Genomic DNA, 25,365 nt, shown 5'->3' with positions numbered 1-25,365 from the left:
CAAAAATTTTATTAGCAAAATTATTTCTACAACCTAAAAAAATCCTAGTTATTAAAAAAAAGAACACGAACTTACTCCGCCTTAATAATGTATTACAGCAAAAACATTATTATTTGTTACAAAAGCTTGAACTTCGTTTCGCTCGATCCTGCCTTGGCCTTGTGAATCTGACCTAACCGAGTTGGTATTATCATCAGTTCATCTAATTCTCTTGCTTTATTAAATTATGCTAATTCATTTTGTGCCAAATAAAGTTATAGTTATTAATGTTATGCATATTTAAATTATGTGGATTCATTATTATGCGCAATAAGTGGTATGCTTTTTTAATTATGCCTGTTCAATGTTATGCATAATTATGTTATGCCAAAACTGTTATGCGAATTCATATTATGCCAATTAATGTTAGGCGTATTAAGGGGCACCCGTAACGTGACAATGTAATAATTATGAATTTTATGTCTTTTTTTTGTTAAGTCATTGATTTTATTGTAAAATTAATAATATTATATTATAAATTTAATTATCTTTCAAGTTATAAATTGTGAAAAATTTATGGAAATTATGATATTTTATTATTTATAAATAGCTTATCGAAAATAACTTGATTTGTCCCTTATTAAAAACTTATTTGCCTACGCACTACATGCACTTCTCTTTGACTATTATATATTCTATAAAATTTTAGTTATTCTTTGGCCCGATGGCCACCGGGCCGACGTGGGCCGAAATAATTTAATTAGCCATCTGCTAATGACGTGCATTGACACCTGCGTTCGCGCATACCTCTTATGTAACAACGTCGTAAAATGTTATATGGTGCCAAAATATTTTTTGTGTATGGTAAGGTTAAGGGTACTAGGTATTGGACCATTGATATCAACAAAATATGAAAGACATCCTCCGCTGAACCAAGGCAACACTCTGGGCCCGATTCGGATTTTGATATAGACATCTATTAGATATATTTTAGACATCACCAAGATACGATAACGATGTGTTTAAGATCTAACCTGTCAAATTTGACATTTGCGCAATTCTGGAGATACTCTTGAACGATTTCCACTGGATATGACTTAGAGATCCAATTCACATCTAAAGATATCTTACTCTATCTAACGTAAAAGTGAGATTGGTTGCCCGAATTGCGCTGCAAAAGAGAACTAGTTGATATCTAAACTATAACGTATCTAGAATGGATCTAGTACGTGTCGTCTCTTGTAAATATCTTGAAGTTCGAATACGGTAGTCGGTCATGAGCTATTGACCAAATTGTCAGTCCAGTCGTCGAGAAAATTTCAAATCCAGCATCTTTCGTATTTCACACTCCTTTACTGAGAATAATCGGTCAATTCGAACGTACAATGATGTCAGAATGTCATCTAATTGAATCAGATGTCATTCAGTTATCGTGCATGTCACTCTTACTTGTCCGCACATGTATTGGCGCGGGCGAGACGCACGATAACCAAATATTCTTATTCTCATTCTTAAATAAATAACATGCTTCAAATACCATTCTGATGTCAGTAGACATTCGAATTAACCTGTAAGCCCTAACCAAATGCCTTTTTTTCATCTGCCCATAACAATTTGCTTTACGGAATAACCATTCCATCATTATTTTGGTCTAATGTTGTTTCTTCTTTGTCGGTCAAACGTTTCTTTTCAAGGGCTTTTAAGTGGGAATATACATTTTACAAACCAGCTAAGGTACAGGGGGGCAATTTCGACTTCAGGTTTCAACTACTTAATCGTAATATCTTCCATGTTTTACATTAATAACTAGTTAGAGTGGCATTATATGTCCAGATAGCGAAAAAGATGTTTTTCCATGTACACAGTTTTCATTTTTTCTATTATTTTGGCCTAAGATGTAGATAACAAGGTGTCAAGATCATGATATAGTGGTTGGACCAAAACACCTACACTCGCGTAGGCACTGAACCACAGCCTATTTATAAACCAGCCTTGATATAATCAGACATCTGATTGATGCCAGCTATCGACAGCTGATAACTGCTGCCAACTAATTACTACACCACTTTGTAAACTAGGTACTACCTACTGTGGCCTAAAGGCCGATACACACGGCATGCAACACGGCTATGGCTTAAGGCCCCTGTACATATTGGGCCAACGTAGGCCAATCTAAGGGACGCATTTATAAATGCGTTAGAGGGAGCAAGCGAATTGCTATCTCATTCTACCGCATAGCTGCATCCCTTAGACTGGCCTATGTTGGCCCAATATGTGCAGGGGCCTTTAGGTACTTTCGCAGACCATCGCTTGCGTTGCGAAGGTACTCGTAAAGATGACATTCAAGTGACGACTGCAATATTAAGGTGCCATTCGTTATGTCAACTGCAGCTGCATTACTCTTGCAGTATTAGGTACTTATGCAGCCGACGACGACGCCGACGAGTAAGTACCTATTTTCTCTCTCTCTCTCTCTCTCTCTTTAACCCTTTTCTACCCTTCGGGGCAGGCCTCCTTCATTTTAACCATTGTTTTACGCCATTGCAGTCATGGTTCTGTGCAACCTGGAGCCACTTCTTACCTGCAGTCCTTTTGATGACTCGTAACAACGAATTTGAGGACGCAACAATAAGTACCTATTATTCATATTTATTTCATAAAAACAATTGGAAGAAAGTAAGTGTAACGCCGATTCCCACAAATCAGAATTATATCTACTCATAAAATATGAACCCACCAATCACTAGAGCAGCCGTAAAACACAATCAGCCCTCAGTAAAGACAACAGATATATCGCAAATAATATCGTATGTTGGGGAACGTAGCGGTAATCCGTGGTTACTGTTTTACAGCACAGTTATCGGCAGTACGTTGACTTATCACTTCTAATGCTCGTAAAGTTGGTGTTAAAGTCGTGTGTACGAGGCATAAAGTTGTTTTAGTGTATAAAATAAATTACAAACATTTTAGTCCTGAATAAATATGGTAAAATAACCATAAATATTTTATAGTCCTCGCTTACACTTGGAGCGATTAATTGTCTATGATTAAATGTGTTACTTTATGCCCTTGTTGTATAATGTACTATTACAATGTACATCCTAACAAAAACATGGTCGTTATACATGTACAACATAAGAAATAATAATAAATAATAAATAATTCGAAATAAGGAAGTGCTTGCTATAGTCTAATTGTTCTACATATAGATAGATACATGTCCCTTTTTGTTGAGCTATTAAAGAATGGAAGTTACTTTTGGCGCGTAGTCTGATCCACTACTTTTCATGCTGACTGTACATATTTTTATATTTAGTTACTAGTGCTATGTATTTCGGTTGTAAAACAGTTTTATCATTTGGCGAAGTACAACATTTTAGCTTATATCATCTGTAAAATAAAGCCATTTCGCCATTTAGACTGCTCCAAATTTAAGTTTCCTTTCGTACAGTGTCATTGTACTGTTCATAAATATATTGTGCCAGGGTATACCCGGGTCGGGGGCGTAAATTACTATTACGATCTAACCTGTCCTGTCCGGGAACCTACCCTTGTTTCTGATTCTTTGATAGATCGTTAAGAAGTTGGTTTGAACATACCTGTAAGAAAATTAGGCTTTAAATCCATTTATTGTATGAGGTTTACAAAAGACAAACGCGAAAAGTAAATTATACTTAAAAGTTTATATTTCAATAGGAAAGATAATTTAATTTTAAGATAATTTTGTGGTTAATTTGCAATAAACATTTGCTAATAAGTGTATAAGTGTTGCTATTCATATATCATTGCTGCTCTAGAGTAGTGAAAACAAATCACTTTGCATGGAAATTCTATGTACTTACCTAAAATAAACAAGTGAGTGATTATAGGTTTTTGCTAATTTGAATACTAGACATTCCAATCTCACACAGAAAATTAATCACAGTAAGTTATTAAACCTTTGGGATTTAAAATCAATTTCACATGTTATGGAAAAATCGCCTACGATATCGTACATCGATGGATGCAATATAATCTTGACTTATTGATGTGAATCGATCGTTACATCGCTTTCTACATCTCGCTATTATAGCTCAGAATCAAAAAAGCCTATAAGTATATGACTTTCCAAATATTACACCAGTTTCACTACGAAGTTCGTTTTACGAGCCAAAGCTCTTTTTGCGGCGTTCCTATATTTCACGTACTTGGGAAAAAACTGGGTATCCGTACGATTGGTTGATCTAAATAGTGGTATTAAATGGTATTAGGTCGGCGCCATGCATAATTTGTGTGTTTTGGTGTATTGGATGTATTGGGGTTGCGCTTATTTGTGGATATGGTTTAGGATATTTCTTCGTTATGAGGTTTGTGTATTATCATCTTAATTTGGAGAACACACACACACAACACAGGCCCATAATGTGCCGAGTGCAGGCTGTCGTGCAGCCTATCACTGTCCCATTCCGTCGTCGTTTCAACTTCGAAAAAGCAGATTGGGACAAATACTCTCGAAGCATCGACGAGAAGCTCGGCTCCCTGCCACCTCTAGCTGAAAACTATGACACGTTTATGGACATTGTGCGAAGAGTGTCATGTCGATCGATACCCAGAGGTTGCCGGGCTAACTATATCCCTGGCCTAAGTTCAACGACGACAAAGCTGCTGCATGAGTACGAAGCCCAATTCGCAAATGATCCCTTCTCTGCTGAAACCATACAGACAGGCATGCAACTAATGGAAGAAATAGCCAAGTCGCGCAGAAAAAATGGGAAGATACTGTTGCCAACATCGACATGACGCACAACAGTAAAAAAGCTTGGTCAACCCTGCACAAACTCACCGGTGACGCGCCTACTGCAGTGCGCCCAGGACTAATCAAGGCCAACCAAATTGCGAGCCAGCTGCTGCTGAACGGAAAACCACCCCACCGAATAATACCTCGACCTCCTCCTATTCCAGAAGACCAGGAAGACAACAACGCTTTAAGTAGGCCATTCTCGCTAAGCGAACTTTCCACTGCGGTTAAAAACCTGAAAAATGGGAAAGCGTCGGGAGTGGATGACCTCACGGTGGAGCAAATCAAACACCTCGGTCCGGCGGCAATGTCATGGCTTCTCAACCTCTTCAACAGCTGCCTGATAACGCTCAACATACCAAAAGCATGGAGGAAATCTAAGGTAGTCGCGCTGCTGAAGCCAGGAAAATCCCCCGATAACGCCAAAAGCTACCGCCCTATCTCTTTGCTGTGCCATACATACAAGCTGTTTGAGCGTTTGCTGCTAAATACACGTTGTAGAGCCTCAGCTTATACCAGAACAAGCGGGATTCCGAGCTGGAAAGTCATGCACAAGCCAGACACTAAAGCTAACGCAGCACATCGAGGATGGTTTTGAACTCGGCATGGTTACTGGAGTCGCGTTTGTTGACCTATCAGCGGCTTATGACACTGTCAACATCAGGATCCTGCTACATAAAGTTGCTAGCATCACGCGGGACAGCGGTTTTGTCAGGATTCTCAGTGAGCTGCTTCGTAACCGCTGCTTTCAGGTCCAACTCAATGCGGAAAAGAGTCGGTGGCGACGGCAAAAAAATGGTCTCCCCCAAGGAAGCGTACTGGCTCCGACCCTCTTCAACATCTATACAAACGACCAGCCCTGCCCGCCAGAAACAAAGCGATTTCTATATGCTGATGATCTGGCCCTAGCAGCACAGTGCCAATCGTTTGAAAGGATCGAGGAGATCTTGTCGGAAGGGCTGGAACAGCTCGGGACATATTATAAGGCCAATTGCCTTCGGCCGAATCCGAGTAAAACGCAGACCTGCGCATTTCATCTTCGCAATAAACAAGCGCACAGGCCCCTAATTGTAATGTGGGACGGAGAGGCAATAGAGCATTGCTCCCAACCAAGGTACCTGGGAATTACGCTAGATAGGGCACTGACTTTTAAGAACCATTGTGCCAACACCCGTATGAAGGTCAGCGCGCGTAATAACCTGCTGCGGAGGCTGACATCTACAAGTTGGGGTGCGACTGCACATACTGTGCGCACCACTGGACTGGCACTATGTTTTTCTGTCGGTGAGTTTGCTTGTCCAGTCTGGCACCGGTCCGCACACGCAGGCCTGGTAACCGCCGCACTCAACGATACCTGCCGCACCATAACTGGGTGCCTACAGCCGACCCCGCTCAACAAGTTGTACCCGCTTGCGGGTGTGGCCCCACCAGACATTCGCAGAGAGGTGGCATGTGCTATCGAAATGCGGAAACAACAGACTGACCCACGCCATCCGCTCCACGGCCATAACCCGCCGCCTGGCCGCCTTAAAAGCCGCAAAAGTTTTGTCAGGTGTACCAGCCCCCTGCTGGGCGAACACTCCGACGCTCGATGTTCACTTTGGCGGAGCCGGTGCCCGCCACCAGACATATATGTACCAGTGTCAGAACAACTACCACCCGGCCACAAGGAACCATGGCCCATCTGGAAGGCGCTGAACAGGCTCAGGTCCCAGGTTGGCCGTTGTAAACAAAACATGGCCGTTTGGGGACTGCTTCGCGGCCATTCGACTCATTGCACCTGCAACACAGCACCGCAAACTATGGCGCACCTGCTGGCGTGCCCCGCGTGCCCGTACTCCTGCTCGGAATCTGACCTGAGGGACGCGACGGTCAGGGCTGTCAGCACCGCTGCTTTCTGGGCATCCACTGTTTAAATTTAAGAGGAACCTCGACACGAGAGAAGAAGAATTTGGAGAAAAGCAAACATGACTTCTGGGAGTCGCTGTCTATTAGATACATTCATAATGTTATATACAATAATATATTTTATTAAATTTACTTATTTTTGAAAAACCAAGTAGGTATACAACTACAACTTTAAAAGCGAATGAAAAAGTAATTTACAGGTTTACTTAGTTAAAGTTTGGACAATCAATTAATTTAGACACACATTGCCTACTCAAAAGTATAGGGAACATATTGATCTTTAATTTCTGACCTTTATGAGACAAAACCAAAGGAAAGTGAAGCAAAAACTTACAACTTAAAGTCAGTATGTATAAGTATAGATATTTTATAAGGCATTAAAATTTCCCATACACCAACTAAGCCCCATAGCAAAACGTAATATCTTAAAAACCCCACATTTCACTGACCACTTTTTAATAATATCTTCCACAACATGAATCCTCGTCCATAACAAGAAAATAAGATGTTATTAGGGCCGTGTACGGAACCGTAGGCTGTCAAAAAAATAACGGTTCGCATTTAAAAGGAAATATAGTTAGAGTCGGGACGTGAGGGGACCCTCCTGGGCCGAAGTTGGAGGAGTTTTTTAATATTTTGGCAGCTATGTTGACTTATCGGTGACATGTTATATCTATACTTAAACAAAAACGTAAAATCGCACTATTACTGTCGTAGGTATTTTAAAATTATGTTTAACATTATATAAACTTGCGCTTACGCACAGAAACTTTTCATTCTTGTCTAAATAATGAGTAATTTTTGTCTATTGTTTTTTCTGTTACTGTTTTGAACACATTATCTTAAGCATGAAATAATTTAAAAACTGATAATTATTATGTTTGATCTTCACACCACGGTACGATCAAACTATTTTTTTTTCTATACAATTTCCTAACATAGGTACTAAAACAGACGCCCGACGCATAAAACAGCATAACCTTAATCAGATCAAAAACGCACGGAGATCCATTCAATTCCCTTCGCCCGCAATAAAGCGTGATTGTCACGCACGTACGCCGCGCGCGCATTAGAAGGGGGCTCAAAAATATATTTTTTTGGGTTACGACAGTTTCGTTTCTGACTGGTTACGGCTACATGGTTTGGGTTTTAAAATTGGAATTGATTTTTCTGCGGGTGAACGGTTGTCAGGGACATTGTGATTATGTCTTATGTTTTACATTTTGGATTGTTTTAAAATAGAAAACGTGTCATCATATTAATTCAGGATGTTTTTCAATTTCGAGTCATAAATTGAGATTCGTTAATGTAAATCATACTTAGGTGTAACACCACACCAAGCTAAAGCAGTGATTTTGATAGCCCAGTCTACTAGGTCACACTAAAACGTTACACGTCAAACGTCATACTTTCATAGAAGTTTGACGGTTAAAATAACAAATGCACAGTCTGGGCTATCAAAATTGCTGCCAACTTAGCTTGGTTTAACTCTAGGTCCTATTTATAGTAAACGTTACTATAGGACCTAATATCCCAAAATCCTATAACAAGTAGCTGCCATAGAGTTTTATGAATTGAGTTTCGATTGTTTCTAACGATCAAGCACTTTTTTCGTAATTTTGAGTTGGTCCCATACTGCAAGTTCAGTGTGACCTACATATTCATTATTAGAGTATGGAAATTTGTCGATAAACCACTGTATAGTGGCAATAATAGATTCTTCTTTCCAATATCTGTACGACATAAATGTTTTTGCGTCGGCGCCAAATAGCTTTCTAAATTGTTCAGCCTGCACTGTAGTACTTTTTTAGTGTTTCCTAAATCGTTTGTTTTTAACAAAATTAATATTTTGGTGAACCTTGTTGTTGGAAATTGACTGAATCAAAACAAAACAAAGTCAATGCTATTTATCATTTTGCTATTAATATTTATTTTATGAGTGAAATGCAAATAAATTGTACGTGATTAAGCGCAGTTAGGAAGCTGTGATTTAGTCTTAACTTAATTGATTCATTTCTGTTACCAGAATTAACTATATAAATTGTATTATATTTACTGTATAAAGCCCTCGTATGGGCGAGCGCGGATCCGCGTACGAGGAAAATATTAGAAATAATTTTTAAGAAAAAAAAACCGACTTCTATGGGGGCCGGTGAAAGATTATTGTAGATGGTACACTATGTAGAAAAGGAGGTAAAACCAACCACTTTTTTACTAGCATTTCGCTTCTGTAAGGGTCGTAGTTCTAGCCTAACCTAACCCACTTCTCTGATAGCAGTTCAGTTCTGTGAGGATCGCAGTTCAAACCTTTTTTTTTTTTTTACATGGGGAATGCGTCTACGCATACCGCCGGGCCTGGGAGAAACCCGGACGATTATGTGGGACTCAGGGCTGTAAAGAGGCCCCACTACCCACTAAACCCCATGGTGTCCTCTCGCCGCTATGGTTGCGGGGTTACGGGGAAGCTCGCGCAATGCGTCCGCGACCCCGCAGCGGCTATCCTGACTAGGATCCATACCCCTATTTTTTTTTAGTGATCTTCCCTGTGGAAGCGCTTCCGGAACACGAGGTTGCGCATACCATCTCGGGAGCCAGCGTCATGGGCGGGGACGCCCCCATGTCCGCCGCCCGCTGGCTCTCATCCGGGCGGCAGGTTCCGCTCGTGAGCGGCACGTCTGCGGCCTATGCGGCGGCGGCGCATTGGGTCAGCCTCGGCCCGGACTTCCCGTTCGCGCTCGGCCGCCTCCTTGTCTCCCATGACGTGCTCGCAGAACGTGAGCACAGTCTCCCACGCACTTTCGCTGCCCAGCATGGCCTGAACTACGGCTGGCAGCGAAAGGTCTTGACCTACCTGGGCGACCAACGCCTCCCGTTCCTCGCCAAAAACTGGGCACTCAGCCAGTGTGTGTTGGGCCGAGTCTACGTCGGCTCCGCATTGGTGACACTCCGGTGTCGGTTCCCTCTGGGCAACCTTGTGCAGGTAGCTGCCGAAGCAGCCATGCCCCGACAGTACCTGCGTTAGTCTGAAAGTAAGGACACCGGAGCGTCTTTCAACCCAGTCCCGAAGGACAGGGCGCACCGCCTCTACAGTGCGGGTGCCAGCCCTCGGCCGTTCGAGCCGCTGCACCCATATCTCCGTCGCGTCTTTTAGCAGCTCGGTGCGCCGCTTCGCCACCTCCTGAGGTGCTTTCGGGTCACCCCGGGCTCGCGCCTCTCCGCGATCGCAGTTCAAACCTAACCTAACCCACTTAACGGCCCATGCGGTGCGGTGTACGGGGGTTTAAGCGGGAGGGGCTAGTAAGATTGGCATCATCATACTTATATACTTACACATTTTATGGTAGGTAATCATAGTGGTTTATTTAGTTAAGGTATCCTAGGGGTTTTCCGGGTCAAGGTCCGGGTCCGAGTCCGGGTCTGAGTCCGGGTCCGAGTCCGGGTCCGAGCCCGGGTTCGAGTCCAGGTCCGGGTCCGGGTCCGAACCGGATCCGGGTATGAGTCCGGTTCTGGGTCCGAGTCCGGGACCCAGTCCAAGTCAAAATCGAAATTCGTAATCACCAAATGTGTACTATGCGTTGTTGAAGAGTTCTATTCTGGTCATCATCAGCAGTTCCATTTCATCAAATGCGACAGTTTTTAATGTAAATGCTTGATTTTATGATGAAAATACAAAAAAATCTATGCGTATGCCTTTAATATTTGAGGAGTTCCCTCGATTCCTTATGGATCCCATCATCAGAACTCGAGCTTGACAAAAATGTGGCTTAAAAACTTAACTTGCTTAACAAACATAACGAAGAGGAAAAATCGCCAAACGTGAACTATGCGTCGTTGAAGAGTTCTGTTCTGATCATCATCAGCAGTTCCACTTCGTCAAATGCGACAGTTTTTAATGAAAATGCTTAATTTTCTGATGTAAATACAAAAATCTCTATACGCATGCCTTTAATATTTGAGGAGTTCCCTCGATTCCTTATGGATCCCATCATCAGAACTCGAGCTTGACAAAAATGTGCATTAAAAACTTAACTTGCTTAACAAACATAACGAAGAGGAAAAATCTCGAAACGTGAACTATGCGTCGTTGAAGAGTTCTGTTCTGATCATCATCAGCAGTTCCACTTCATCAAATGCGACAGTTTTTAATGAAAATGCTTAATTTTCTGATGTAAATACAAAAATCTCTATACGCATGCCTTTAATATTTGAGGAGTTCCATCGATTCCTTATGGATCCCATCATCAGAACTCGAGCTTGACAAAAATGTGCATTAAAAACTTAACTTGCTTAACAAACATAACGAAGAGGAAAAATCTCGAAACGTGAACTATGCGTCGTTGAAGAGTTCTGTTCTGATCATCATCAGCAGTTCCACTTCATCAAATGCGACAGTTTTTAATGAAAATGCTTAATTTTCTGATGTAAATACAAAAATCTCTATACGCATGCCTTTAAGATTTCAGGAGTTCTCTCGATTCCTCATGGATCCCATCATCAGAACTCGAGCTTGACAAAAATGTGCATTAAAAACTGAACTTGCTTAACAAACATAACGAAGAGGACAAATCGCAAACCGTGAACTATGCGTGGTTGAGGAGTTCCGTTCTGATCATCATCAAATGTCACTCTTTTGGATGTATATGCTTGATTTGATGATAAAAACCCAAAAATCACTATATGTATGCCTTTAACATTTGAGGAGTTCCCTCGATTCCTCATGGAACCCATCATCAGAACTGGGTTTTGACAGAAACGGGACCAATCTGTATGCATATACATTCAATCAAAAAAATAATTTTCAAAATCGGTCCAGTAATGACGGAGATATGAAGTAACAAACATAAAAAATAAAAAAAATAAAAAAAATAAAAAAAATAAAAAACATACAACCGAATTGATAACCTCCTCCTTTGGGATTTGGAAGTCGGTTAAAAAAAATCACGGCACACGAGAGGTTAATAATTGTACTTAATTCATACACATATGAAGTCTATAGCATACACTTTCATGTTCATGCATCTAACTTAAATTAGAAATGGCTTTAACTGTCGTAACACAATGGAATCAATTTAGTTACTTTAGACTTATAGGTCCGTAAGGAATAAAATTTTCTTTGCAAATCACTCTTAGTGCCACTTGCACCATTCCACTAACCCGGAGTTAACCGGTTAAACCTGGCGTGTCAATGGTTACCAGTACAATTTGACACTAGGTTAACGGTTTAACCACTTAATCCCGGGTTAGTGGAATGGTGCAAGTGGGCCTTATAGGGGGTCTAACCTATTCAAGTACCTAAATATAGGTAATCAAATAAATAAATAAATAGGTTACCCAGGTTTGTGTAGCTCGTGGCTAAGACGCATCGATTGACCGAATCCCGTCCTGCGGGAGCGTAATTCTCCCGCTACGTGCGCTGCATGCGTAACGCGCGCAATCGCTCACCCCATTACGCTGCGATACGCCTGACGCAAGCGACAAGCGTAAAGCCCATCACAGAGGGAGCGGTAATACTCGTATATCGGCAGCTACTATAAGAACGGTATTTGCCGATATCTTTTACATTATATTTTCTGACAGACGGCGCGATTCAGGAAATGAATTAGAGATGCACTAGATATGAAATAGTAAAGATATGACTGTGACGTTCCACGGAAAAAGGTACCATTACCCCGGCTGAATATTGGTGCGGCGTTAATTAAATAGCGTAAGCGCCAACCGCCATAAGGTACCTTTTGCCGTGGAACGTCACATATCTTTACTATTTCATATCTAGTGAATCTCTAATTCATTTCCCGAATCGCGCCGAGAGTCCACACACGAAGCTGTGATATATTTTGGTATCATGCGATATCTTATCGCAAGGCATCTGCAGATGCGTTAAGATGATGTAGTATAATTTCTAAAATCAAATATCCTAGGTAGGTACGAAATTCCTAAAGACAGAACATCGAAAATCAAAATGTCTAATCTAATTTGTTTATTGGCACTCGGCACTTTTTTATTTTTTATTATTATTCAATTAAATTAGGTCTTCAGTGATAATCAGCGAATCAATCCTGTTTTGTAGTGTTGTCTTTTATTTTGCTATCTTATATTGAAGACCCGCTACCTCCCGCCTTTTAAATCGTCTCGCACATTACTCGGATCGATGTCAGATCGAAGCAGGCAATCAGCAGACTTTTATATCATCCCCGCTCGATTAGCACCCTTATCACCACCACGTAAGGTTCAAGATACCCGGGATGTTAGCTACAAATCGTAGGCATTTTTCGGAATGCCTGAAGTAATCGTGGATAAGGCCAAATTGTAGGAGATGTTTAGTTTCAGTTTTTGGCTGTTGGTTGTAAAACCAGTGATTTAGTCGAAGGGTTATACGGAAGAAACGATTGACTGCTAAATAATGCCATGGATTATGGGAACCTGAAGTCCGCATTGCGACTAATCTCATAATTTGACGTAGGCTCTAGTTTATACGAAAGCAACTGCCATCTGACCTCCCAACAAATGTTTTCCTTTACCGGACAGGGACTGGTGAATATTAAAATAATGATATTTCGTGTATATTTATCTTCCAACGAGCCGAGGTGTGAAATCACGACCTCCAGATTGAGAGCCACGCTCTACCGATACTGCCAGGCTACCAACGCTTCCATGCGTAATGCGTAATGCGCAATATTTATATAAATAAATAAGTATGTCTTGATTGATGACAATTGCCTTCATAAATCCAGAGATATTTCTAGTATAAATAAATCTTGTCACTACACGCATTGCAGTTGTCTTCATAGTTGACATATTTACTCGTATTGAGAAATTCAATTCTAATATCTATAAAATAAATCTATCATTAAGGAATTCCTATAAAAATCTACAAGAAAAGCCGTATTTGAAATATTAATAGTTCAAATACTGGCGACGTACTGACGCTACTAATTATTAATACCTAATTACCCCTGACCAGTAATATGAGTAGGTTATATGATCATTGTCAAGAGGGCGCTGTTGTTCTCATGTATAGGGTGACAGTTAAGTATATTAGGTACCTAGTATGAAAAAATTAGTTCCAGTGAAATTCCGCAACATGGTGCGTGATCATAATATTCCTGGTCAGGCTTTGACTATAGTAAATGCGTCGCCAGCATCGGACCTTCTTGTAGATGTTTTACATATCGTTCGCCTTGTAAAAGCTTCACGTCACAATATGGAAACCTAAAGAAATTACAACTGCATTAAAATGACAGCACACATGACGATTTACGGTAAGATTTGGATGTCAATTTCAGCTTCATTAAAGTACTTAATCGAACTGTTTCCGATGCGCTGATTTGTCAGTGTCCAAAGTGATATTTCTTCAACAAAAAACGTCACATTTGACACTGACAGGTCAGAATTATATTAGAAACAGATCGAGTAATTAAATTCAAATACGCCTGTTACATACCTAGATGATATTCCTGTGATACAACATGACGTGATTAAACTGATAAATTGTAAATCTAAATACCGGCTAATAAGGTCTTGGGGTCTATTTATTAAGCTCGTATTTGTCCTAGATAATATCAGTATTTCCAACCATTACATAACCGTTTAGCACGACAAACTAGACCTCAAGTAAACACGCAGGATTTATGTTTCCCGGATATCGATAAATTCCAGCTGACAGCGAGTGCTTTATGCGATGCGCCAAGGCCGGTGCGCGTGCGACGTTTCCTCCACTCTTGCGCATGTGAAGTATCTACCTAGGCTATGTAGTAAAATACAGTGAGATTTTACGCCTTTTTTCCTAGGTTCCGTTCTGTTTTACATTTAAAAGTTTTTATTTAACTTGTGTTTGTTGGTACGTATATATGACCTGGTCAAACCATGCAAACTAAATTAGACCAGTCTTCCCATTAATCTGTTGAGCTGAAACTTCACCTTCATACGCGAGTTGGGTAACAATAGGTACTAACAATGCAATATTATGGTACCCCATGGAGACAGGAGGATACAAGATAAAGATATTTTATTTTTATTTTTTATAGGAACTCAAAATAATATACTTAATTATCTTAATAGGAATACAAATTACAACTAGCACATATAAAGATTAAAACTATAAATTTAAGAAAACAAACCGCTCCCTGCCGTTCCCGGTGCAAAGGTGCCCATGATGCTCGCAGCATTTCCACGCTGGATCACCACGGACGTAATCCCTATCCTAATTGTTTTAAGTTTGTTATAATTTTCTCGACGAGTAGAAAGAAAAGTACAGTCAAACAAAAAAGCTTAAGCTTACTAATCAATAATGACATTGTTATCAATAAACTTTTTGTATTGTATATATTAGGCTAGTACAGGTGTGACTTTATTTTCAATATGATTATCATTCACAAGAGTTGTAATGAATGATATTCCCATTGATCTACGAGAAGGTACCTACATACATACAATCATCAACCAGGTCATTATGCAGATGCCCCATTTGAATGGATCCCCCATAAATCATGACAATGACCACAGATTAAGATGTTAATTAATTAATTAAAATTAATATACTGTTCGCGCCCAATCAAACTCATATTAACAGTCTCTTTGTAAGCAAAACATATCTAGAGTGAATAAATGTTTATTAATAAATTTACATTGTGTTCGTGCATATATATTTGTATGTTAATAACATCAATTAAGTGTATATAAATGGTTTTGGACTTTCACTAATAATTCGTTAGATTTTTTCTTCAATTGATCACGTTTTTAGTTAATTATAAACTATTAAATGTTGAACTTTCGCCTTAATACAATTTGTAAAAGTTTTGATAACATTCGACACAACATAAACATTAAATGAATACCTGTCGAAGGAAAGTATTTTTTCGTGTTAAACATTTTAGCAACTAATAACAAGAGCCATTAGTAATCATAATTTAATGTAATAAATTACTTAAAAAGTCAAATAAATAGAAATTTACACGAATATTAATGAACAATCGGATAATTTTGATAAGAAACACGTCAACAATTTTGAATAAAATCTAAACCATCTCGAATGGAGTCAACAATAACATAAATCCCGTTAAAAATAACGCCACTTGTTTATTCACTCCAAAAACTCCACAATTCCACTATTAATAATTAAAATAGTTTCTATCAAGGTAAATGAGTCTATCGATCCCTGCAAAGAAAACTGAACTTTGTTGTCTTTTTAAATAGTTTAAAATTGATTGTTTATTAAAAGGATTCATTTTATAATTGGTCAGTTATTTCAATGCCATCCAATTAAACATCACAATCACCAATTTTGTTCAAACCTTCATTCAAATTTTAATCTTAACACAAGCTATAACAGTTTATATTCCAAGTTGTTGTATGATTAAGATAGGATGTTATGAAGGTAATTGTTCGATGATCGGGTAAAAAAGAAGTGTAGCACGTGTGAGTCGTGCTGTAGTGTAGACGCGGAAGAGATTGCAATCGACCGTTGATCACAACGATCACGACTACCGAATGACGTTTATGGACTGGTACCTGTCTGTCATGACTAGGTAGGTACTTGTAGGAATGGTCGATTTAATTGTAGTAAGTGCCGATGAATTTATGACAACTATATTTTTAATCACCATGACCTCACAATCTAAATAGACAATATTTTTCACCGTTAACACAAATCTATGAATCCCCAACATTTCTAGATTGGTATCCGAAAACAATAATTCGATCGGCATTTGTTTATTTCTGTGCCGCAAGCCATAACTTAGGTCAGATAATGGGCAACTATCTCTAATTCGAAAATGTCATATAAATCAGTCAGAGTAAGAGGATATAAGACTGTTTGAAGGTAAGATGATTCTGACATGAAAGGGAGCATGCAACCGAACTTAATAAGTGCATCGGAGGTGAATCGAAATTTCTCGAATGCCGATCATATTCGCGAACGATTAGCGGCGCGTGAGCACGCGAGCGGTCCCAGAGAATATAACACTGTAGACTGTTGTCTATGGACGGCAACAAACTCATTTGTTTTTGAACTTTAAAACATGGCTTTTGATATTAATCTCTAGCGTTATAACAAATAGCTTTAAAACAGGATCATTTCATACAACATGCACTTGCCAAGGCATCAGATCTTGCTTACTGCTCCTACAGTAGAAAGGGCTTCTAGTTTAGTACCTAGATAAATAGATATTTACCATTTTCGCAATTATCCTCATTTAGAAGTTTCTCCTTAACTGATTATGATAATAATATCTTCATGACATTATTTACACATTCTACCTATAGTTAATTTTGCCCGCAGTTCCCAAATAGTTGCAAAACTCCTGGACGGCTCCGAGATTGATCCTTGCCTGAAGCTCACGCTATTGTTCAAGGTTTTACATAATTTTCTAAAATACTCGTACGACACTACCATTCTACATTTAGTTAGTCTTTGTATGCGTTTCCCAAATAGTTGCAAAACTCCAGGTCCCTCGGGATTGATCCCTGCCTGCAGCCTCGTGCTTATGCTCACGCTATGGTTCCAGGTTTTGTATAATTTCGTATAATACGACACTGTCATGCAAATATCATTAGGGGTTTACAGGATTTTAATATCAGGTTTTCGTAACAGGGTCCATCATCAGCATGACATTTAAATGTGATCCAATTCTTGTGTAGGTAAGAAATCGAAGTGAAAGTAAAAGTCTTTATTCTTTAATTTAGGTAAGACACTTATGAATGTCAAAAAATACCATCGGTTTTAATCCTACACCATGATCACGAGAAAAAGTTAGCTGAAAAATAACTTGATTAACTTATGTTCATTTCAATTACAACTGAAGAATATCGGCACAGCTTTTGATTTGTTAAAATCTAACTAGATTTTATTTAGTGTCGCTTCACGCAGCTTACATACGTCAATAATGGGCGTACCTACGTCATATGACTCATATTATTATAGTCAAATAAAATGTCAGTACTTGTATGCTACGCAATCTTTCATTATTTTATATTGTATATAAAAATATTCTTTCGCCCACCGAGGGTTCCGTACTTTTTAGTATTTGTTGTTACGAGTATAGCGGCAACAGACATACATCATCTGTGAAAATTTCAACTGTCTAACTATCAAGTTCATGAGATAGCCTGTTGACAGGTAGACGGACAGTGGACTTAGTAATAGGGTCCCGTTTATACCCTTTGGGTACGGAATCCTAAAAATCACAAATAAACTGCCAAAGAGCAATCCATTTTTTCCAAATAACCGTTATTACGATTCCCCCCGCGCACATCTCCAGCTAATCGCCCACAATTACACGCATGGGTATAATTGCTATCCGAGGAGATTTCTAGCCTGAAGGTCACGCGCCAAGGATGCTGTGATTACTTGATTGATCTGCGATCTCCGAATTTAGGAATGATAGAGTTATAACTTTGTTAGCAGAGATTTTATCTGAAAAGCGTGTCTTTAGACTCAGTAGACATCAGACTCCTAGTTCTAAAGAAACAGCATGTTCCTAACGATCGTGCAGATCGACTACGTACAGTCACCTGCAATAATATATTGCACAACGAAGGTCGCAAAATTATCTGACACGATCTTATTTGTACAGCCTTATGAGCGTGTCGCGTGTCACATATTTTTGCGGCCTTCGAAAAGTAATATATTAATTATTGCAGGTGACTGTACATCCAACTGCAAAAGTGCTTGGCCACTAAGAGTGAATTCCATTCATGATATTTACTGTCCGTGCGAGTTTGCAGCTCACTGTAGAAGTGGTAGTGGAGGTGCTGGTGCTGCCCATCTGTTATTAAGTATTCTACGTCAAATTCAGTCGTATTTTAATACCTTGTCTTGTCTTTTATTTTTGTAATTTACGAATTTGACCTGCTATCTGACTTACTAATTCAGAATGAACAATGTTTTTTCAATCAAAAACCATCAAATTATCCATATTTTGTGAATACGAGTACGTTCCGAGAAGCTCATTATAGTATTTTTCACATAGTTTGGATTCGGTGACAGCTATCATCTTCATACATTTTTACGTTTTAAGGTTATGAATTGAATGGAGATGAGGATGACAGCTGTCACTGCACCCAAACCCAACTATGTGAAAAATAGTATAGGATGAGCCGAGGTTCAACACTTGACCGATTTAGAAGACGCAAGCCTTATTTCCGGGATCCTATCTGGTCGCATAATAATTGATTGTCATAATGTAATGTTACGCATAAAACTCTTTTCGCATATTTTTTCTCCAGCTGAAACAGAAAGTATTTTCTAAAATATTTACCATAGGTTGTATAGAATAGGTTAGGTTAGGTTTGTGTTATAATTTTTCAGAAATGTTAATATTTCCAGCACAATAACAATTATGCGAAATGAGTTTTATGCGTAACATTACATTAGGACAATCAATTATTATGCAACCCAATATGGACCCCTTATTTCCACCGCCCTCCATATAATGTTGTTTTCGGAGACGTTCACTAATATTTACTTAACCATTTGTAAATAGTACTCTCCTTATGAATGGCGTGTTACCCGCATTCCCCAGCTAATTTATAGTTTGTTACTATAATTTATACCCAATGCATCGACAGTACAGCTGTAAGTTATTAAGCGGTAACTTTAGTTTTCGCGTTCCCGTAGTTCACGCGAATCAAATTCTGTAAAAACTAGTACAACTTGGCCTTTGAATTCTTATCAAATATGCAAGATCATACACCAGTTAATTACTGGTTTGTGTTTGCAATTGGAATGTTATTTGAGTTCGCGTGCTGGATGACTTACAACACAATACGTATTAGAAGGTTCCTTGGGGCACTTGGACTGGAATTACAAACGTTAACAAATACAACTAAGTTTAACAGGAACAGGACCGGTTAAATATTATAAATAAATAAAAATTAACTATGGGACATCTTACACAAATCGACCAAGCCCCACGTAAACTCAATGTAGAATGAGTTGTGGGGTACTTAACGACGATATATTTATAACTACTCATATAATAGATAGATACAGAGCGGCTACCGCGAAAACCTAGATTCGCAAATTGCGGGGATCTTTCTCTTTTACTCCAACGAAGGCGTAATTAGAGTGACAGAGAAAAATCCCCGCAATTTGCGAACTTCGATTTTTGCGGTTATAGCCCAGTAATACCTACTTAAATACATAGAAAACACCCATAAATCAGGTGTAGGTAAGTTATCAAAAAACTAAAATGTAAAAATATATAATTGTACTTATAAAATTGACATTTTTCGCGGCGGTTTATGGAGGCTGTCAATCTTATTTATTTACTAGACTCTGGTATTAAATAGCATTTACTTAAAATCAACATATTTGTAGAGTCAAAGTGACTAAGATGAAAAACACACGCCGGTTCGTCTCGATTTGGCACGAGTTGTTACGGCTGAGTAATGATCTTGTAGCAAGCGTTAATAGGCAGAGACGCCAGAGATGACAGACCATGCACAGGTTGGAATAAAAAAAATCACAATATGAGTGTTCGTGTCAATTTGGTTTGGCACGAGTTGTTGCGGCTGAGTAATGGTCTTGTAGGAAGCGTTAATAAATATCGACGTCAGAAAAATCAAACCACGCACAAGTATAACACTTACGGCTCGGCCACGACATTGAGCGAATTGCGACGGCGGCAGCGATAACCATAGGTTCGAGCGCGACACAAGTGCCTTTTTCATATTTGCAGCAGCAGATGTAGCTGTCGCAAGTCGCGTAATGTCGTGGCCGAGCCGTTAGGTACCGACTGTGTGTAATAAAAGTCCAAATCACCTGATGTTCTAACTCTGCCCTTAGATCTCAGAAGTGGTAAGGCTGCGCGTGCGGTGTGAACGTGTAGCGCATGCGTGCAGATCGGTTTATGCGCGCACGGCACGCGACCCGCCGGCGATGGACGCCAAAGACGTCAACTGACGCGCGCGGCTGCAGACCAATCTCAACCTTAGTGCATTCCGATAAGGTTGACGATGACGCGCAGCGCTGCCGCGTTCAAAGGGTTATAGTGACGTTCAGATGTCTGCACCAGGGTTACTGCAGTATTGCGGCACGTCACGACATTGCTGTCCTTAATGTCAATATCAGTTTTGATGTTCGCATTTTCATATTTGCAGCAGTTGCAGTTGCAGCTTTGTCGGGGCAGTCTTAATCCGAACGGTACGTTTAAGGTGACTGTTACACACAAGCCATATGCCGTGTTTTTTTACCCTCCACAGAAAAAAATCCAAAAACTTATCGATAAAATAAGAATTATCGAATCTGTTCCCAAAATTTTGCATATCAGTTCACAAATGAGACTTGTTGTTGCAGGAAGAACAACCAAACATAGAAAAACAGTTTTGCCCAAGCTAAAACGGATACGCTTAGCTCGCGCTTCACACCCGCTTGTTCAATCAAAAATACAAAATTCAATAAGTGCACAAAAAAGTACCTAATGGGTATCTGCCGACATTTTGCCAACGATGTGGTACCTAATTGAAAAAAATATCTTAATAAACTGAGTACCTATCAGAAATGTTTCACATCACAATTACGCCACACATAAACAATTTGACCTCTGTGTCCTTTCAAAGTCGTTAAAATAATTCGATTAACTAAAATACTTCCAATTATTTACAATGTAGACATTACACCGACTTAAATCACGATAATTTATTACAAGAAAAAAACTAATGGTCCCATTAATAATACGAAACATTATTCGCTAAAGATATTATGTGATATGACCAATTAATTATGTTAGATGGACTGTATATCATAGTGAACTGTGCTGTTTGACGGTTTGGTTGTCTATGTCTGATTTTGGATGTGGTTTTACTTCACGTTTATGTTTGTGTGTTGTGCAATGTTTTTATGATACAATAAATACCTACGTAACGTTTAAGGCAGAAAATTAAGACAGTTTAGTTTTTAATAGAAACTGTGTTCAAGACAACAGGGCTATAAATTATTACAGCTAAATCTACGTTGCCGGTGTAAAGGTGCCCATGATACTTGCAGTAATTCCAACTGGGAATTCAGACATATTGTTTCCGAAAGGTCATTATAAAGCTGTATCAAATGTAGTGAAATGTTATAGGCACGTGCAAAATATCTATAGTCCGACCAAGCTAATTCTGGCATTCTCACTTTGTTATATTATTCAAGTCGATAGAAAATTAGTTTAGACGGACTGTGAATCTCTAACTCATATGACTGACATCTAACGTCTACATATTTAAATAACATTATCATTTGATTTATTATCTTGATTCTTTTGTAGTGTCATCTATAGTGATAACATGTCAATACATTTTTTCACCAATGATCTAATCAAGCATAAATATCTGTAAAACATGTTTATAAATAAAATAAACAACATTATTATTCAGAATCTACAGTTAGACCAACTTTATTAGGTACTCGATCTAACCAAATACTGTTGAATTTATTGTAGCGCTTCTAAAATATTATAATATAAAGTTATTTGGCTGAGCAACAGTTATTTTTAAAGGATACTAAATAAAACATTTTTTGTTTGGAATTTTAACTATGCCGGAACTACTAAAATATTTAAAGACCTTTTTTATACTTATGATTTCCACAATATTAGGCATAAAACCTACTTGCATTTATCTAACATGTAGGAAGGTTAAGGCACTTTCTCATTTGTATTAAAATGGAAAGTCTCGCAATGTGTGACTTCATTTAATGCAGGTAATCTACTGATTTCGACTGAACAGCACCGGACCGGACAGTTAAAATAACCTTATAATTCTTGAAGCTTAAAGGCAACGAGTTAAGAGGCATATCAATGGAGGTATGATGCTGCGAGTACCCTTGGCCTGGAGTCAACCGATGCTTTCTAAGCACAACGAGATCATTACAACGACCTTCAATTGACCCGTAAGGCGATTGATTCTTCTGCGTATGCACATTCGTCTTATAACGCTAGCATGGCGAATACCCAATCGATTTACAAAAGCATTATATACCTACGTATAAACATTTAGTGTCGGTTATAGGTAGGTACTAACCGTATCGCGAGGTCTACATTACTACCCCGGTCTTATGACATGACGATTATAATTGCCACTTCATCATCTTTACCATCAGAACCAGGTAGGTCCTTGAACAATCGAATAAGATCGCCTAAGCTTAAGGAATAATTGAAAAATTTACACCTCCTGCAAGACCCGAACTTGTTACTATTGGAACACCGGTCCAATCGAATCGGTCGGACTCTATCCTGCTGAACAACCACATGGTGTTTAGAGACAAGTCTCTAAGTGCAAGCACCATGCTAAGCTGGTGTACCCCAAGGCGGCGCAGGAGTCGTAAATCAACGGACCGCATGCGGCGTGTTTTTTATGTTATTTATCACGACGGACATTTACGAAATGTTTTATTGGTCTAACCGAGCCAGTGTCGTCATTCATGGTGTTTTGTACTACTTACAATAAGTGTTACAATTCATAAACTTGAACTTTTACGCATTGCCCGATCTGACACGATCACGCAACAATACGACGCGTCATGTTTCACGTTGAACGCTCTTTATACAGTCCCACATAATGAGAACTGTAAAAGTGGTAACAGCTGACTGACTGACCGAATATATTACGGAATTTTTAAATTTTAACCAACTGAATTAAAAGATCATAAACGACGGTACGACTGCTACGACACAGACTTAAGAACAGAATGTTCGATGAATAAATATTACTATGATTGAATATTATTATACTTATTACTTTTTATCATTTTGATCCAACAGGCTACTAACATATAATAATATCTTAGTATCTAATCAGCATCAGATGCCTGACGAATACGATTCTGATAAAAATCATACACTTACATAGTTCTAGTAGGAATTAAAATCCATAATCTGGGGTCAGCAATACCTAAATGGCACACTTCTCCACAAGGCAACAGAACAATTTCGGTTTTTTGCGACAAGCATTTAGTTTCGACCTCTGCTCAGCCTACTTCCAAAACAGCCTAACAACCAATAATCCAGGTACACTTAAGACATTTTAAAGTTGTGTTGGTACTAATTACGTGCGCGTGAGCATCGTAACTTCGCGGATAATCGGTAAACACTGGCACGATCCATGCGGCTAATTTTGTGAGCCCAAATTCGCTTGGGTTTTGGCAGTCCTGTGTCGATGGATATAATAATATAACTATATACCTACTCGTATATTATAGTTAAGATAAAATGTATGTATTCCTTTTTCAGTGCTTGCTTCTTAGGTCGGAGATCGCGTGAAGATCACAGTCGCAATGGCGGGCTAGAACGTCTAGAATCAAGAATCACGCTAGAACAGTGGCCTTCATCTCTTCAGCTAAAAGTCGGATACCTGAAGATGGACGATGAAACACCAGCTGTCCAATTACAAGCAGGATACCAAAGGTTAACTTCAGGCACGCGTGCGTAACGAGCAAGTTCCAGATCGTTATCTACACGGAGTGTTATCACGACATCTTAAACGTAGGATGCTGTGATTGATAAGTTTAGTAACTCATCTCGTAATTTTGAGATAATCGCCCAATACAAAGTTTACTTAAGAGGGGGCGTAATTAGAAGGAAACAAAAGATATGGCGCGCCGCGTGAAGTTTTGCGTCGGAAGATATGGATGTTATACGGGGGTTTAACTTTTATCTCTAAAGGCCCATTTACACGATACAAGATTCTTGTACAAGAATCGGCAATAATTGTAGTCAAGTTTTGCCGTGCAATAATTGAATTCAAGAATTGAATCAAAGTGTTTATACATGAGCAATAACCAAAATCTTGAATGCAATTATTGTATACAATTCTTGATGGGCAATATTCTTGACCGTATTTTGTTTACACCAAAGACATTTATTGAACGGCAATAATTGCATGCAAGTCTTGACAGGTCTAAACTTCAAGTTGAATCAAGTATGATGTATTGAAGCCATATTGAAGCAAGAATTGAACCGATTTGCATTGGCAGATTTTCATTAAATATTGAATGGGTGGTAAAACTGATAAAATGAGCAAAATTATTTTAAATTAGGTAGTTCGGAGATAATTAAATTCATAGAAATTTATAGAAGTCATCAATGTTTGTGGGATACAGAGGATAAAAATTATAAAAACCGTGAGGCTCGCGAAGCTGCCCTTGTAGATTTTGCTATGGAATTTGGGGTAGTAGGTTTTGGTCCCAATGAAATAATGAAGAAAGTTTAAGAGCATAAGAACGCAATATCTAGCTGAAAATAAGAAAGTGAAGGATTCAATGGGAACTGGATCTAGCAGTGCTGACGTTTTTCTCGTAACACAGTTGCTACTACAGCAGTGACAAGGAACACACCTTCGCGTACGGAATCCATGTCGAAAATAAAATATGGATTGGCAATTCTTGTATTCAATTAACTGCACTAGGCTTCGTTTACATGTAAGCCAGTATTGAATTCAAGTTGCTACTTGAATACAAGAATGTCACGTATGTTTAGATAGTGCAAGTTTTTTGTTGCCTCAATTTTATTGTATTGAATTTTCAAGAATCTTGTATCGTGTAAATGGGCCTTTAAACTCTGAAAATATATTTTTGTTTTACGTGAAATCGAGTTTCTTTGCGATGTTTATTATTATTAGCTAAGCAAGTTTGACTAAAATCGATCCAGCAGTTTGAAGAGTATCAGCTCTTTTCCAAAATGATGTAAGGTATTTTTTGTATAAAATGTATTATTTTGGCATACTGC

General features: G+C 38.9%; 1 protein-coding gene across 1 annotated transcript; it reads right to left on the bottom strand.

Annotated features, from left to right (window-relative positions):
• Nucleotides 1-9,302: 9,302 nt before the first annotated feature.
• LOC134665664 (uncharacterized) lies at nt 9,303-24,993 on the bottom strand. Its single transcript, XM_063522601.1, has 2 exons — nt 24,975-24,993; nt 9,303-9,877 (listed from the first exon to the last, which is right to left on the bottom strand). Exons 1-2 carry the CDS (start codon nt 24,991-24,993, stop codon nt 9,303-9,305), a joined length of 594 nt encoding a protein of 197 aa, XP_063378671.1.
• Between the last annotated feature and the right edge of the window lie 372 nt (nt 24,994-25,365).

The sequence above is a fragment of the Cydia fagiglandana genome, chromosome 7, assembly GCF_963556715.1.
Source record: "Cydia fagiglandana chromosome 7, ilCydFagi1.1, whole genome shotgun sequence".
Classification (NCBI taxonomy): Eukaryota; Metazoa; Arthropoda; class Insecta; order Lepidoptera; family Tortricidae; genus Cydia; species Cydia fagiglandana.
The sequence above is the reverse complement of the archived record's forward strand: the minus strand, read 5'-3'. Positions and strand labels throughout refer to the sequence as shown.